Source organism: Gymnodraco acuticeps, unplaced genomic scaffold (genome assembly GCF_902827175.1).
Source record: "Gymnodraco acuticeps unplaced genomic scaffold, fGymAcu1.1, whole genome shotgun sequence".
NCBI classification, from domain to species: domain Eukaryota; kingdom Metazoa; phylum Chordata; class Actinopteri; order Perciformes; family Bathydraconidae; genus Gymnodraco; species Gymnodraco acuticeps.
In genome coordinates, this window is record NW_022990021.1 from 1787536 (window position 1) to 1801385 (window position 13850).

The 13850-nt window shown below is 41.7% G+C and overlaps 1 protein-coding gene across 1 annotated transcript; it reads right to left on the bottom strand.

Moving 5' to 3' along the window:
• Positions 1-69: 69 nt before the first annotated feature.
• On the bottom strand, positions 70-11362 carry prpf4bb (pre-mRNA processing factor 4Bb). The gene is made up of 16 exons (XM_034214130.1): positions 11224-11362; positions 9870-9954; positions 8190-9319; positions 7591-7764; positions 7269-7427; positions 6851-6932; positions 6497-6698; positions 5404-5477; positions 5109-5199; positions 2655-2802; positions 2358-2495; positions 2090-2243; positions 1892-2006; positions 1656-1807; positions 1438-1524; positions 70-1276 (listed from the first exon to the last, which is right to left on the bottom strand). The coding sequence occupies exons 1-16, from the start codon at positions 11280-11282 to the stop codon at positions 1073-1075; spliced, it is 3054 nt and encodes a 1017-aa protein (XP_034070021.1). The 5' UTR covers positions 11283-11362; the 3' UTR covers positions 70-1072.
• Positions 11363-13850: the final 2488 nt, after the last annotated feature.

The following is a 13850-nucleotide window of genomic DNA, read 5'->3' on the forward strand; positions in this document are numbered from 1 at the left end:
GTATGAATTGCACTAATGATAAACAGGATGTGGGAACATATTAGGGATAAAATGAAGAAAGGGGGTTTGTATACAATAGGAAACATTTTATTACTAAAAAGTTGTCTTATACTGAAGGTGCTCCGTCAGCAGCGTTCCCACAACTATTCTTTATTGAAATCACAAGATTGATTTTATCACTACTTCATGAAAAAAAAAATATCAATCACACATGAACCGACAGAAACTATGGACTATATACAGTGGGAGAGGAGGGTCACAGGTGTGGCTTCAATTTGCCAGCGTATGTTGGGTGTTTTAACACACTAGGCTCATCCAGGAGGCACTTGAATGCGAGAGCCTTAAGAGCCAGGGCCTAGCCAGAGTGCTGGAAGGGGAGGAAGGTAAAAAACATGGAAATGTCCAGCAACAGAAAAACAACAACTAGCTGCTTTGACAAAAAAAAGAAAACTCTTGTTCAAGGAGTACATAATATGCATCTATTCCTTCAGCTCAGACCTCAAGGCCTAAAGACTTGGTTAGGGGTGGGAGGTGTTGCTGTCACAATTGGGACACTGATGCTGTATACAGAGCATTTACGGGCCTGCACCACAGAAATCTAGAGCACAAAGGGTGCACATTCAAAAGCATGCATCGCCTCACGATGAGAATTGTTATAAAAAAGAATCAATGTATTTAGTCATCTGCAACTACGACAAAACTCAACTGTCTGCTGCTTGAGATTGTTAATGCAATAGACATACAGTATGTACAGGAATTATATTTTTTTAAACATCTGTCACTCCAATGCCAGTTAAATAAAAAAGAAAAGTCCATAACTGCATTGCCGGGGGAAAAGTTTACAAAGATATATCACGAAAATCAATGTCTTCAAGAATGGCTACCATTTCAATAATCTATTTACAATAAAACAAAATGATGTATCCATAACCAAAATAGAGTTGAAGAAGAACAGAAAGCCATGACAATCTGAATAAAGGTCTGTGGGTTGGCTGCTTCGCTGCAGAGTTTGTCAGAGCGGGCTTTAGTGGTCGGTTCTGTGTCTGCTCTGGGACTGTGTGGCGTTCAGGTGTCAGATTTTCTCCTGGATAAAGGGGTGCTGCAGGGCCTGGTTGATGCTGATGCGTTTGGCTGGGTCCAGCATTAAGGTGCTATCCAGCATGTCCTTCAGCAGCATCACTTTCTTCCTCTGATCCTCGGGCAGTCGCTGGTGTCCTATCATGTCAACCAGCAGGTCTTTGGTCTGGTTGATGGTGCTCATCACCGTCACCTTCTCCTGATAGCGCAGAGAAATGACAAAGACGTCAAGTCATTTTCAATATTTAACACAATCTGAATGTATGGCCTGAACAGCTTATGAAACAACATTTTATAACTAATAGAAATGGTATTTCATCAGCTGGAAATGTGCTGGAAAAGATGTAGGAAACTCCTTACCCTTTCTGTCACTTTGTCTACTTCAATGTACAGGAAGTTTAAATTCTGATCGAAGTGCTGGTCTTTGAACAAGCCTTTACGGATCATCTGAGGAGAGAAAAGCACGATATTGCATCAGCCAACTTCTGGAACACTGCATGGAACAGCAACGCGACACACTTCATCTAGGAAACTGAAACAATAACTGAAGGAAGTGAAGTCATATGACATAATTTTACCTTGTTGGGCATCTTGCCTTTGAGGTCCATAGCTAGTTTGATCATGTGGTTGTTGGAGGATCCAGGAAACAGGATTTTGCCAGTGTAAAGCTCATGTAAAGTGCAGCCAACAGACCACATGTCGATCCCATAGTCGTACGGCTTTCCTATGACTGAGATGGAGACAAATAATTGTGAGCTAGGTCCAGATCGAAATGGAACTCATTAATGGTGAGGTACAAAATAATGCAACTCACTGATTTCTGGAGCTCTGTAGAATCTGCTGACCAGGTATGGTGTGATGTCATTGTCAGCGACATGTGATGCAGAACCGAAATCACAGAGCTTCAAAATGGTCTTTGACTCATTCACCTTTAAGGGGGGAAAATGTACACGTAAAATAATGTAATTTTCTCTTTAAATACAATTTTTTAAGAATGGGGTTTACACCCTACCAGGATATTGTCTGGCTTGATGTCAGCATGAAGTATATTGCAGCGTTTGAGCAGCTTGAGGGCCAAGAAAAGCTGCTGGCTGTAGGAGCGCACTGCCTTGATGTGGAGCCCGACATCTTTACCGTATTTTTTCAACACCTCTCGCAAATTCATACTGCAGAGGAGAATAGAACAGGAAATTAAAAAGTGAGTGCAACACATACATTCTAAAAACAGCAATGGATCTCAAATAATGAGAAGAAAGGTGAAGTGTTCCTTTTTTCAGTACCTGAGAGGCTCAAATACCAGACAAAGATGCTGCTTGTGGTAGAAGTGCCTGAAGAGGCGGAGGCAGTGGAACTTGTCATCAGGATCCGCATCATTCAGCTTCTTGAGGAATTCTAACTCCTTCAACCCGGTCTTCTGCCTGTTAAGCAAAACAAAAAATAAATGTAATTATATCAACATCCATAGGATTATTGTTGTTTAGAGTATTGTATTTCTGACGTCCAAACAAGTTTGTATATATATATATTTTACATTCAAAGAAATGTTTTTAGTCATATAGAAAAAAGGTATGACTCACATGAGCTCATTGTTTCTGATGATCTTGACTGCCACCTCCTGGCCGGCCCTGGCAGTGTCCCTGGCTCTGATCACGTTGCTGAATACTCCATGGCCGGTGTAGCCGTAAACATCGTAGCGCTTGTCAAGTGTCTCCCCAATATTCACCCCTAAATGATGACAATTCATAAAATGGTTAAAAACAGAAAGGCTGATTCTCCACTTAACCCGATAAGCACTGAGACTGTTTTTCAGGTCTCAGGCTCGAAAATGACATTCCCAGAACAAATGACCATATCTTCCCTTCTAAAAAGGGAAAAATTAATAATCTTTTTTCTCAAAGCAATGATAAACCTGTGAGTTGGATGTAGAAAAGTCAGAATCAATATAGATGTTTTTTATTTTAAAGAAAATTCAGATTAAACATATAATAGCATAAAACTGTAAATTATAGTGTCCGTCCAAAAATTATTTTTTACTTAGTGAAAACTACCCTTGGATGATGGTAAGGTAGACTAAAAGCTTTAGGAATCCAAAGTACAACATATAATAAGTACCCTGTATCAAGATTGATGCAAAGCAAGTGACATGTGACCTTTTTAAGAGAGGTTTAGCAAAAAAAACTCCACCTCTGAGGTGATTTGGGTGGAAATAACCATGTTTACCGTTTCTCTGGAACCCATTGGTCGATTTTGGTGATTGACATCTCTTTTTGACCGTTAGAGCCAATAGAATCAAAGGGGAATTTCCACATACACACCTTACTATTGAGAAATGAGAGCTAAGCGCATGCAGTTTTGTATGAGAGCGAACCTATCTCTCGCTCTGACATCTGGAAACGGAAAAGCAGGTTTATTGCTTATGGATTATCAGAAATAATTTCAAAGGGACACAGACACATTGGATTAACCTATGGATTAACTTCAGCAGCGTTTTTGTCGTTTTATTGCCATTGAAGATCACTTTTGACCAGACAACGACAAAGTTGAGCCATTTTGCCGTTTTCAGCTACCGAGCGCCACATGTTTTGATGTCTGTTCTTGTTAATATCTTCGCGAGTTCTTATCATGATAAGAACTCGACATGACAGAAACATGACAGAATCGATCGGTACATACATCACCACTCCATGGAGTGGTGATGTATGTACTGATCGATTCTGTGTCTTTTCACGTTGCGAATCGATGGGTTGGACGTGCAGCTACGATAAGTAATAAGGGTGTTATGAGTGAGTTTCTGTGCAGTAATGCGTTAGCATTTTTTCGCTCGTGGCTAATTCATAGGCTCAGCGCTAGCTTTGTGGGGTTAAAAAAAAAAAAAAAGATCAGTTAGCTGAGTTTCTTCCCGTTACATGGATATAAAACATTCAGTTTATTGAATATTAAGATGCCCTCAGACGCCGTTTCCTGCAGATGACGCGTTTTTCCCCCCGGTATCAGGGGGGGGGCGGTGTAGAACAGGTTACCTGGAAATGTTTGGCTTGTTTTTCTTTCTTAGAATTTTGAAAGCTCAACCTCAGCTCCTATATTAACTATATAACAAACTGTGTAGTAGGTCTGCACGATTTGGGGAAATAATCGAATTGCGATTTTTCTGACAGATATTGCGATTGCAATTAGATTTGCGATATTTGTTTTTAAGCGACCCAACGGAGGTTTATTGTAAAATGCGGCCATATCTCCGGCTGGGAAGGTCGTATCAACGCGTTCCCGTCTCTAGCACACCCGCAGCCCGAGCTACGAGTGAAAGAACTAAACTTACATGAAACTTCCGTTGGGTTGCTTTAAAGTCAAGCTTCAGTTTAAGATTCACCCTGTAATAGATGTAAAACATGTGATGGAACATTATTAACCTGACCCAGATGCTTTGTTTCATCTAGGAATGCTCCATTGGAAGCCATTTGGAAAAGTATTTCAAAAATACTTGGCAGGTGATTGGATCAATCTGTCTATCACCTTCTATCATGGGCCACTTCTGATTGGTTAACAATGACTGGTACATGTGGAGCACAGCACTTCTGATTGGTGTGGATGACTGACACACAAGAAGTGTTTTTTTTTTTTTTTAAACTAAAAAGAATCTCAGGCTTTGCGATTTGATAATTGCATCATTTCAAATCGCAATTTCGTTTTAAAATCGATGAATCATTCAGCCCTACTGTGTAGCAAAAATACTGATATAGAAACGCCATAACAAGAAACATTTCCACCATTTTGATCCAATGTTACAGAATAAAAGTATACTTTCATTTGATCAGGTGTCAAACCTAGTGCACTGTGTTCAAATGTTTGTTGTTCATTTTTTTTTTTACCATGGGGAGTTTTGTGAAGGGGGCTTTTTTTTCACTGCAAAAAAAAATAAAGTGAGGCATAAGGATTGATAAAGTAAATTAAGATGCATACGCCTTATATGGACAAGCTTTGAAAGGAAGCAGTGTTTATATGAAGTTGCTAAGGTACACAGAGGCAGCACTCACGGTAGTAACCCTCAGCATCGGTCCAGTTGTCCCTGAGGTTAGGGTTCTCTTTGAAGTCCTTCCCTACACCTGCTGCTCTCATCCTGGCACTCTGCAGAAACACAAAGAATGAGGTCAGTGGCACATAACAGGTGCTGAGACTCCAGTGTTTCCCATTATCACTTTATTCTCTCAATTTCCTACAAAGCCAGTGAACATTACAAAGATAACAAACAGCAGAAGAGTAGAGTGAAGCTCAGATGTGCTGCTAAAAGTTGACTTTTCATTTTCCTAAATCCTAACACAAAGTACTCACATCAAAGTCAGCAGCAAACATGTCATCTGACTCTGTAAACATGTCGGGCGCTGAAGGCTTCTTTGGGTTTGCTCCTGAAACGAACAAAAACAATAAAACAACTGGATGAGCTTCAAGTAATCCAGCATGTTGTAAAACAGAATATCTGGAACATGTATTTGATTCACATACTCTGCAGAGATCAAAACATGCTGCAGGTGGCAGAGACACCCACGCTTTGGATTACAAGCCAGCAACTGAATGAACACGACAGAAAGAAACAAAATTAAAATCCCTGCATCACACAACTCTGCATTTCTTACACAAATAGAGCCATTTCTGTTTTGTATAGACCGTCATTCTTTGGTCAGTCTAAGTCATCACCGTGTATAATAGGCCAGAAAAAGTGTTCGGAAGTGCAAACATCAATGCCCTTTTTAGTTCACTGAATTTAAAAGGCAGGGCAAAAATGTGATTTGGACTTTCTGGAGTGACCATGATTGAACGGGGGAAATGGCATTGTAAAAAATGCCATTTGCTTACGATAAAAATCAAAGCCAGAAAGCTGAGAGGACACTATTCACAGTGATTGCTGTCCTTGATGGAGCTTTTAGCTGTTCCGGGTTCTGATCTCCATGTTCTCAGAAGATTGTGCACTTCAGTGATGAATGCAGCTACATTTCAAAAGGTATAAGTGATGGGTGAGGCATTAGATTGCAATACACTGTAGTTACCAGGGTCCAGCTAACCCCATTCTGCCACGGATGGCTGTATCAGAGTACTTTTGTGATTGACCTATTCCTCATTCCATTTGACCAAAGAGTTTAAGCCATACATGATTGAGGCCCTCTGGAGAACTAGTGTGATCATACTTCTGGCTAGCAGGTGTGGAGGAACAAGTTCTTGAATGGGGATGAGGTGCTGAAGATTGACCTGTCAATGCCACCGTACACATAAATTGTATAAATGATTGTGCATATATCCAGTAGATAATGTACAATGCACCACCAACCTCCCCTTATTCTTTTAGAGTTATTAATTGCAGTTAACCGCGAAGTTGTTCATTCAGTTGGCCTTGTTTGCCGACAGATACAATCATGTGTCAAGACCTTACCGTCTTTCTCCTGGGCGATGAGGTTGTGCTTGGCTTTGATGCTGGCCTCGAAGGTGTTCAGGTTCTCCCGCTCGTACTCCTTGACGTCTGCAGCTACTCGCTCCAAGATGTCGTCTGGGGACGGGGAGCGGCTGCGTGTGCTGCTCTGAGGGCTGCAGGGCTCCGACACCATGTTGGAGTCCTCATTCCCAGCCTTGTATTTCTGTAAACATTGAGCGACCATTAGAATACATCTCAAACACAGTAAGCACGGTCCATTGAAAAGGGTGTTTATTAACAACTTTTTCACCAACATCAGACTGATTTATATTTAAGACTTATTTAACAGCAGGGATGAATCAAATGTAAACAGACCTGGACGATGGCCAAGCGCTGCTGGCGACGCTGTTCAATGAGAGCTTCTTCATCTACCTCCTCTCCATCAAAGTCCTCTAAACTGCAAACAAAAATGGTCAGAATGATGGATATGCACAATCTTTTCATTATCAGGGCCAATGTAGGTGATCCAATATTAGTCAGCTAGGTAGCAGTCATGGAACACTGTATCTAATACACTTTTGAACTTATAAATGATCTGATCACTTTGCATGACATAAACTGACTAAAACTTTATTAACACAGATTCATAGAATATATGATTCACAAAATGCAAGTCTATATTTGTCTTCCATTTTCACTTGGCATTTGAACTAAAATCAAACATGAAACCTTAATATAATTTGTAAAACAGTATCACAAAGATACAGAAGGGTAACAATCCGGTTTTACTCACACTTCTCCCTCTGAGGACTCCTGGTCGACCTTCATGCCCTCCGACAGGCTGCCCTTGAACTTGTCTTCGTCTCTGGTGCGTCTTCGTCTCCTGTCCCGGTCGCGGGACATTGAGCGTCGGTACTGTCTGGGTCTTCCATACCGGTCCCTGTCCCCTGGCCTGCAAGGCATGGATGTGAAGGAGTGATAGTTTATTACCTTGTTACTTGCCATAACACTAGTAAATAAAGTTTTGATGCTCACTGCAAAACACCAAAGAGAAGCATCAAAGAATGAGAAAATGTCAAAAGCTGAATCGAAGTGCGAATGAAAAGTGCAATCACCTGTGTGCCAGTGGAGACCTGCTCCGTCTGCGAGGGGAGGAGCGGGAGCGTCGTCGAGGTGACATGGACCTCCTTCTTAGAGGTGAGCGACTCATCCTGCGCCGAGCGACTCCTCTGGGGCTGTTCTCTCGTGAGCGATCTCTGCCTGGCCCAGCATCTGGCCGGGGGCGCTTCCTGAAAACATCAAGGGAGTGGAGAGATGAGCTCAACCGCACATTCTACATTCTAACTTAACAGTTACTGTGCAAAAGGACCATCAGGAAAAGCTATCATAACTGTGATTACTTTTACCGTTTCACAGAGCCAATGGAGTGGGCAAGGGACTCCATGCCCTTACTTTCTTTTTCTGTATTTAAATTTGTATCTGTATGTGGTATATCTTGAATGTGACTGGAAGACATTTTTTAAAAGTAAAGAAATGTTTAAACAGTCCTTTTTTCCCTTATTTTATTGTCCAACACTTGATCCCTGTTCATCTTTAAGATTGAATTCATTCATTGTAATAACCACTTGTGTGGCATGTAACACTGACTCCTGTGTGTCAGTCAACCTATATTACCATTAGAAGTTATAAAAGTTAAAACAGCTTGTTTAATAACCTCATCGGTGAGTCTTGTCTGTCAGCTTCCCTCCTCCTGGGGTCTGGCGAGCGGCTGCGGGGTCTCCGAGGGGGGGACCTTGTTCTGATAGGAGACTGGCTCTGTTTGGATGCCTTGTCAGCGGCAGTAGCTGCGGGATTGTGAGCCTCTCTGTGGCGAGGGGAAGCACTGCGTTTCTTCATAGGGCTGTGGGGCCCTCGTCTGTGAGGGGAACGGTTTTCTTTCCCAGAGGATGCGTCCTTGGATGGGGACTTAGCGGGCCGTTTGTCCCTGTCGGCGTCTGAGCGACCCGGTCGTTCTCGTGATCTGGACCGCCCTCTTGCTCTCTCCTGGTTTGGTCTCTCGTCCCGTGGTGGAGAGGAACGTTTATCAGTACGGCTGCCTGAGTTGGACTTTGTTGTTCTGTCCTTGGACCTATCAGTGCTGTCCGAAGGCTTTCTGTCTTTTGACCTGCTTCTGCCGCGGCCTCTGTCTTTACCAGTTGTGTCCTTGGGGGTTTTGGTCACCTTTTCCTGCTTTGGCTCCTTGACCTGCCCTAGCCTGTCAGCAGACTTACTCCGACTACGGCGCTTTGAGGCGGACTTACTACCCTCTGTTGAGTCCCGTCTAGACTTCCCACCTTTTGCCCCTCTGGGAGATGTAGTTTTTCCTGAGCTGCCCCTTTGACGCCGTTCTCCATTTCTCATCCTGCCTTCTCCATCCTCTTCGGATCCAGAGTTATAACCCTGAAGGATCAGACCCATGCCTGACTGGACCTTTCCCTCCATCAACTGGCTGTCCAGCTCAGCTTTGATCATGGCCCTCTGTTTTTCCAAGTCCTCCAGCAAGGCCCTGTCATCCAGACTTGGATTTCCAGAGGAGGGAGAGGATTCCATTTTTTTGTGGCCGGAGGAAAACAGGGCGGCAGCGGCAGCGGCAGCAGCAGCAGAGGGAGACGAGCCCTCTTTGCGCTTGTGTTTCCTGTGTTTGTGACGATGCTTGCGTTTACGGTCCTTGTCCTCATCAGAGACATGCTTGTGTTTTTTGTGCTTACTGCGATGCTTGTGTTTTTTCCGCTTGTGTTTACCGCTGCTGCTGCTGTGATGTTTGGACGCCTCTTCAGTCTTCTCACCATTAGTCTCTGCCTCCTCCTAGGAAGAGACAACATATCAGCTTGACATTTTATTCAGGTTTAAGATAATCCCATTATTTAAATGTATAGATCTCTTGTATAAGCATAGCTATTATCTTTGCTCTTCATTGGTATATGGTTGAACACTTATCTCTTGAATGTCAGACAGTGTTAAAGTAACAAATCAAAACAGAATAAATATGGGTATTATTTTAATTTTGTAGTTTTGCTTGTATGTAATGATGTTATGACATAATGATGCCTTCACCCCATAGAAATGAAAATTCACTAAGGGGAAAACTAAAAATGAAATTAAACGAAGGGAATTATTTATCTGTTGTTTGATACTTTTTTTTCTCCCTTTGTCCACAAGGTCAAACATATAACTGACACTGTTGTTAAATGAGTATAATATTTTTGAAGCCCCATTGCTGATACAGTTTAAGATTTTTTTTTTAGATTGCTTAATTAAAAAATAAAATTCAAAATAAATTGAAGGTAGAATGTTGATCAGAATCATGGCATCATACCACTGAGGATATTTAGGTCTTGCTCTTGTCCACCCCTACCTCTTCCTCCTCTTCTCCTTCTTCTTCAGACACATCTCCGCTGTCCTCATTTCCACTTTTTTCCTGGATCTCCAGATCTTGCTTTCTGCATAGGAGAGAACAATCTTGAACATTGAGCACACACAAAAACATAGTATTGCTAAAATTACTATCCAAACATGACGATTGACGGGATTAACGGACAACAATTGTATAAAAAAAACCTGGTCCAAAGATAATCCAGATCTTGTTAAGCGGGATCACGCATCAGCCATGACATAACTGATTCACAATGATAGTTTCTACTTCAAGCTATTCAGAATGAATGAAATGAAAATAATAATCAGTTCATCAAATGATTATGACATAACCCCCAGATGTAGACTTGCACAGCTTAGTAGTACAAAGGCTTTATATTGTTGTCTCTCCTCCAACACTGGTAACCATTGGCAACCAGTCTTTGGTATCACTGATATAGGTACTGTGGTGAAATTAACTTGTGTCCTTAAAATCTTCTTCAGAAAGTCCACTTTAATAAATATGATTAAATAAATACTTATATTAGTTGTTTTGTTTACATTGCATTTATTTCTCAAAACACCACAGGAACTGCTGCCGTCTTCAAGCATACATTGACTGAAATGGCGCAAATATGTTGCAAAATAAAGTATAGCTTTAAAGTCCTTTTAGAACAACATCTAACTCATCAGAGGTAAGTTTTAAGATCACTGTGAGCACCAGTTAGACGAGTAGTTTAAACCATGATTACGTAATGTGCCGAATTAAGATAAAAACGGCAAAACACACTATGCAGAAACGCTAATATGAATAGGCACAACTTTTTGAGAAATGTCTGCTTATTAGGGAGGCGACAAAACCATGTGTAACCATGCACACTTCACTGTTTCATTCTTCCCACCAAGACGGTGTTCTCTCATTAGCACGGATACGCTAACCGTTACTAGCAAAGTTAGAGCTAGCAAGCAAGCTTCATCCTCAGGTAGCGTCAAGCTATGCTAACTTACTTTACATGATAGGCACATGGGACCAAACACAAGTGTTTGGTTGCATAAGGTCTCATAGGAACATAGTGTGGACGTAAATAAACAAGGACGCGGATGAAGTACACTTCTATATGTTATGCGTTTAGCAAAATGTAAAGCTAGGTGAGCTAAAGAACATTAGCTGGTTGGCTAAGAACGTTAGCTAGTCGTCGGTGAGCGATTTAGCTAACGTTAGCCCCGGCAACAACGTGAAGATGCTACTGTTAACCCCCGCAGCTAAAACGTACAGAACAATTCCCCTTTGATGTTAGGCGGGGTCGACACTTGCACCGTATTACCACAAACGTCTTATATTAAATTAAATGACTTACACGTGTTCGTTGCCATTATTCGTTATTGTGGACGCGATGTCCACCTCAACGTCGGCCATTTTCCTCAGTTGAGGGGCCTTTTCTTCTTTGGTTATTTTGTCCACAAAAGTACATTGATCTACAAATACAAATGTGCCCTCTATTGTGCTGGCGGTGAACTACAATTAGGATTAATCCAATGAAATGCGCCCGTTGTCCACCAGGGTGCATGACTGTGTAACTTAAAAAGTCAGGCCACTACATGTTTTAAAAATCATTGGCATCATTAACACACCAGGAGGTTTTAATAAAGAAGCTTACAGATGACATGAATTACCAAACAGTATCAAGTGTGTTCAAAAAGTACAGGAGAGTTAGTCAACCTGATCGGCATTGGTAATAATGAAGCGTGCAATATATTTGTTCTCACGTGTTTATTATTAACCAACTTAATAATTTTAGCAATTAGTTAAAAAATGTATCCATGTTGGAAATGTTATTCGCTAAAAAAAAAATGCGCATTTACAGGATAAATGAAAAAATATGTTAAGCATTATAATTATAAAGTACACCCTATAATACACAGGTTTCAGCCCTTGATTATTTAGTTTCTCTGCAAGCCATATTGTACAGACTGATCAATTACACCAGCAGCCTTGGGTGCAGTTTTATTTAGAGAAAGCCTGCAAAAAAGGCTGCCTGGTTGTTTGCTTGTACCACAGGATGGCCCTGGAAGTCAATAGTGTATCATGTGGTTTGAGGGCCTCTGGTGCATGAGGGGGTTGTGTCCCTCACTGTGCCCTATAGTGTCTTCTTTAATAAGCATTAGCCGCGTTCACACCGGAGTACTTTCACTCGTACTTTTCCCCTTTAGTGGCAATCATAAATAAATGGTACGAGCGCTTGGATGCTCTGCTCGGCCACAGACCTTCATTCTCCGGCACAGCATTGACCGTCGATTCGGGCACGATGGTGTGGGAGGCCGCTCAAACGGCGGATTCAGTGGCGAACGACGAAGGTAAAATAAACTACATGCACTGGGATTTTAATCTACACAATAATGGCCTCAGGTGTACTTTTATTTGCTCAGTAGATCGAGCTAGCCATGCTAGGCTGAACTGGCTAACACTGTTAGCAGGCCGGCCCCAAGCTGGCTAATAACATCTAGCTAGCTAGATATTCTTGGCCGCTATGAAAACGGTTTGACTTGTGAATAAGTGTGCAGTGTTTCTGTAATTTGCTTCACTAACTCATGGCACTAATCGTGTGTTTCAGGCGAGGCTGGACAACTCTCAGGATTGGAAACAAGCGAGCTTTCCCCTCCAGATCGCAACAGCAGCGCTTGCTTGCCACCAACCAAACGCAAAGGTACACACACTGTAACTTGGTCTTGAAAGAACGTTACGCATCGAACTGATGTTCACAATCACGTTTATTTCCTTCTTGGTACAAATATGAACAGCGTGAAAACGTGTTCGCCTCAACCGGCGTTTACAATTTTTCGCGCCCTTTTTACTCTCACAAACATTGTAAACATCCGGGCTAGAGGTCACATGACTTCCGGTAAGAAAACTTGTCTCAACAAAGTTCAAGCATACATTAAGCACTCTTCAAAAATACAAAACAATAAATAAGGGGACTTTGTGCGACACACACACACACACACACACACACACACACACACACACACACACACACACACACACACACACACACACACACAGTGTGTATGTGTATATATATATATATTATTTTGTATGCTATTTGATCCTATATTATCTTCTACTATACACCTGCATTGTGTACACTGTCTTGTCCCTGCCTGCACCCTGTCCAATGTTGACTAGTAAACACATTCCTAGTATGTTGTAAAACTACATGGCGACTAAACAGATCTTGTATCTTGCTTATTTTTCCTCTTAGGAAAGCGAGCACGGGATGAGAATTTCTTTGACACCGTCGAGGCGATGGAGGACCGGCGTGCCGTGGTCAAAGAGTCGATGCACAGCGATCAGATGGGGCTGTTAATTAAGGCCCAGGAAACGGAGGACAAGATGCTCACGATGATGGAGCTCCAGGCTGAAGTGTTGACGCGGCAGATGGAGCACCAGGAGCGCCAGGATGAATTGTCGGAGCGGCGCCAGGATGAGCGACAAACCTCTTTTCAGAATGGGTTTCTGGAAGTGCTTTCCCAGCTAGTGAAAGCCAACAGGTCTTCCTCCCTATAGTTGCCACTGTTAATAATAACTTTGCACTACACTTTGTCTGCTGCTGAGCCTATCCCTACACCTGGGACAGTTCATTTTGTATTGTTATTATATATATATATATGCCACTGTTATTAATACTGACACACAACTTTGCACTAAGGTGTGTCTGCTGCTGAGCCTATCCCTACACAGTTTATTTTGTATTATTGTTATTACTGTTATTATATTGTCTTGATACAACTGACACTTTATTTTATATTGAAAATGTTAATTTACATTTACAACTTCTATTTTATTTACATTAAAAATGTGAACTTCTATTTACTACTGTTATGTCTTGAGTGTGCAATAAAAGAGAACCTACATGGCGATTAAACAGATCCTGTATCTTGCTTATTTCTCCTCTGACACTTTATCTTTACAGTGACCTGTGTAGCA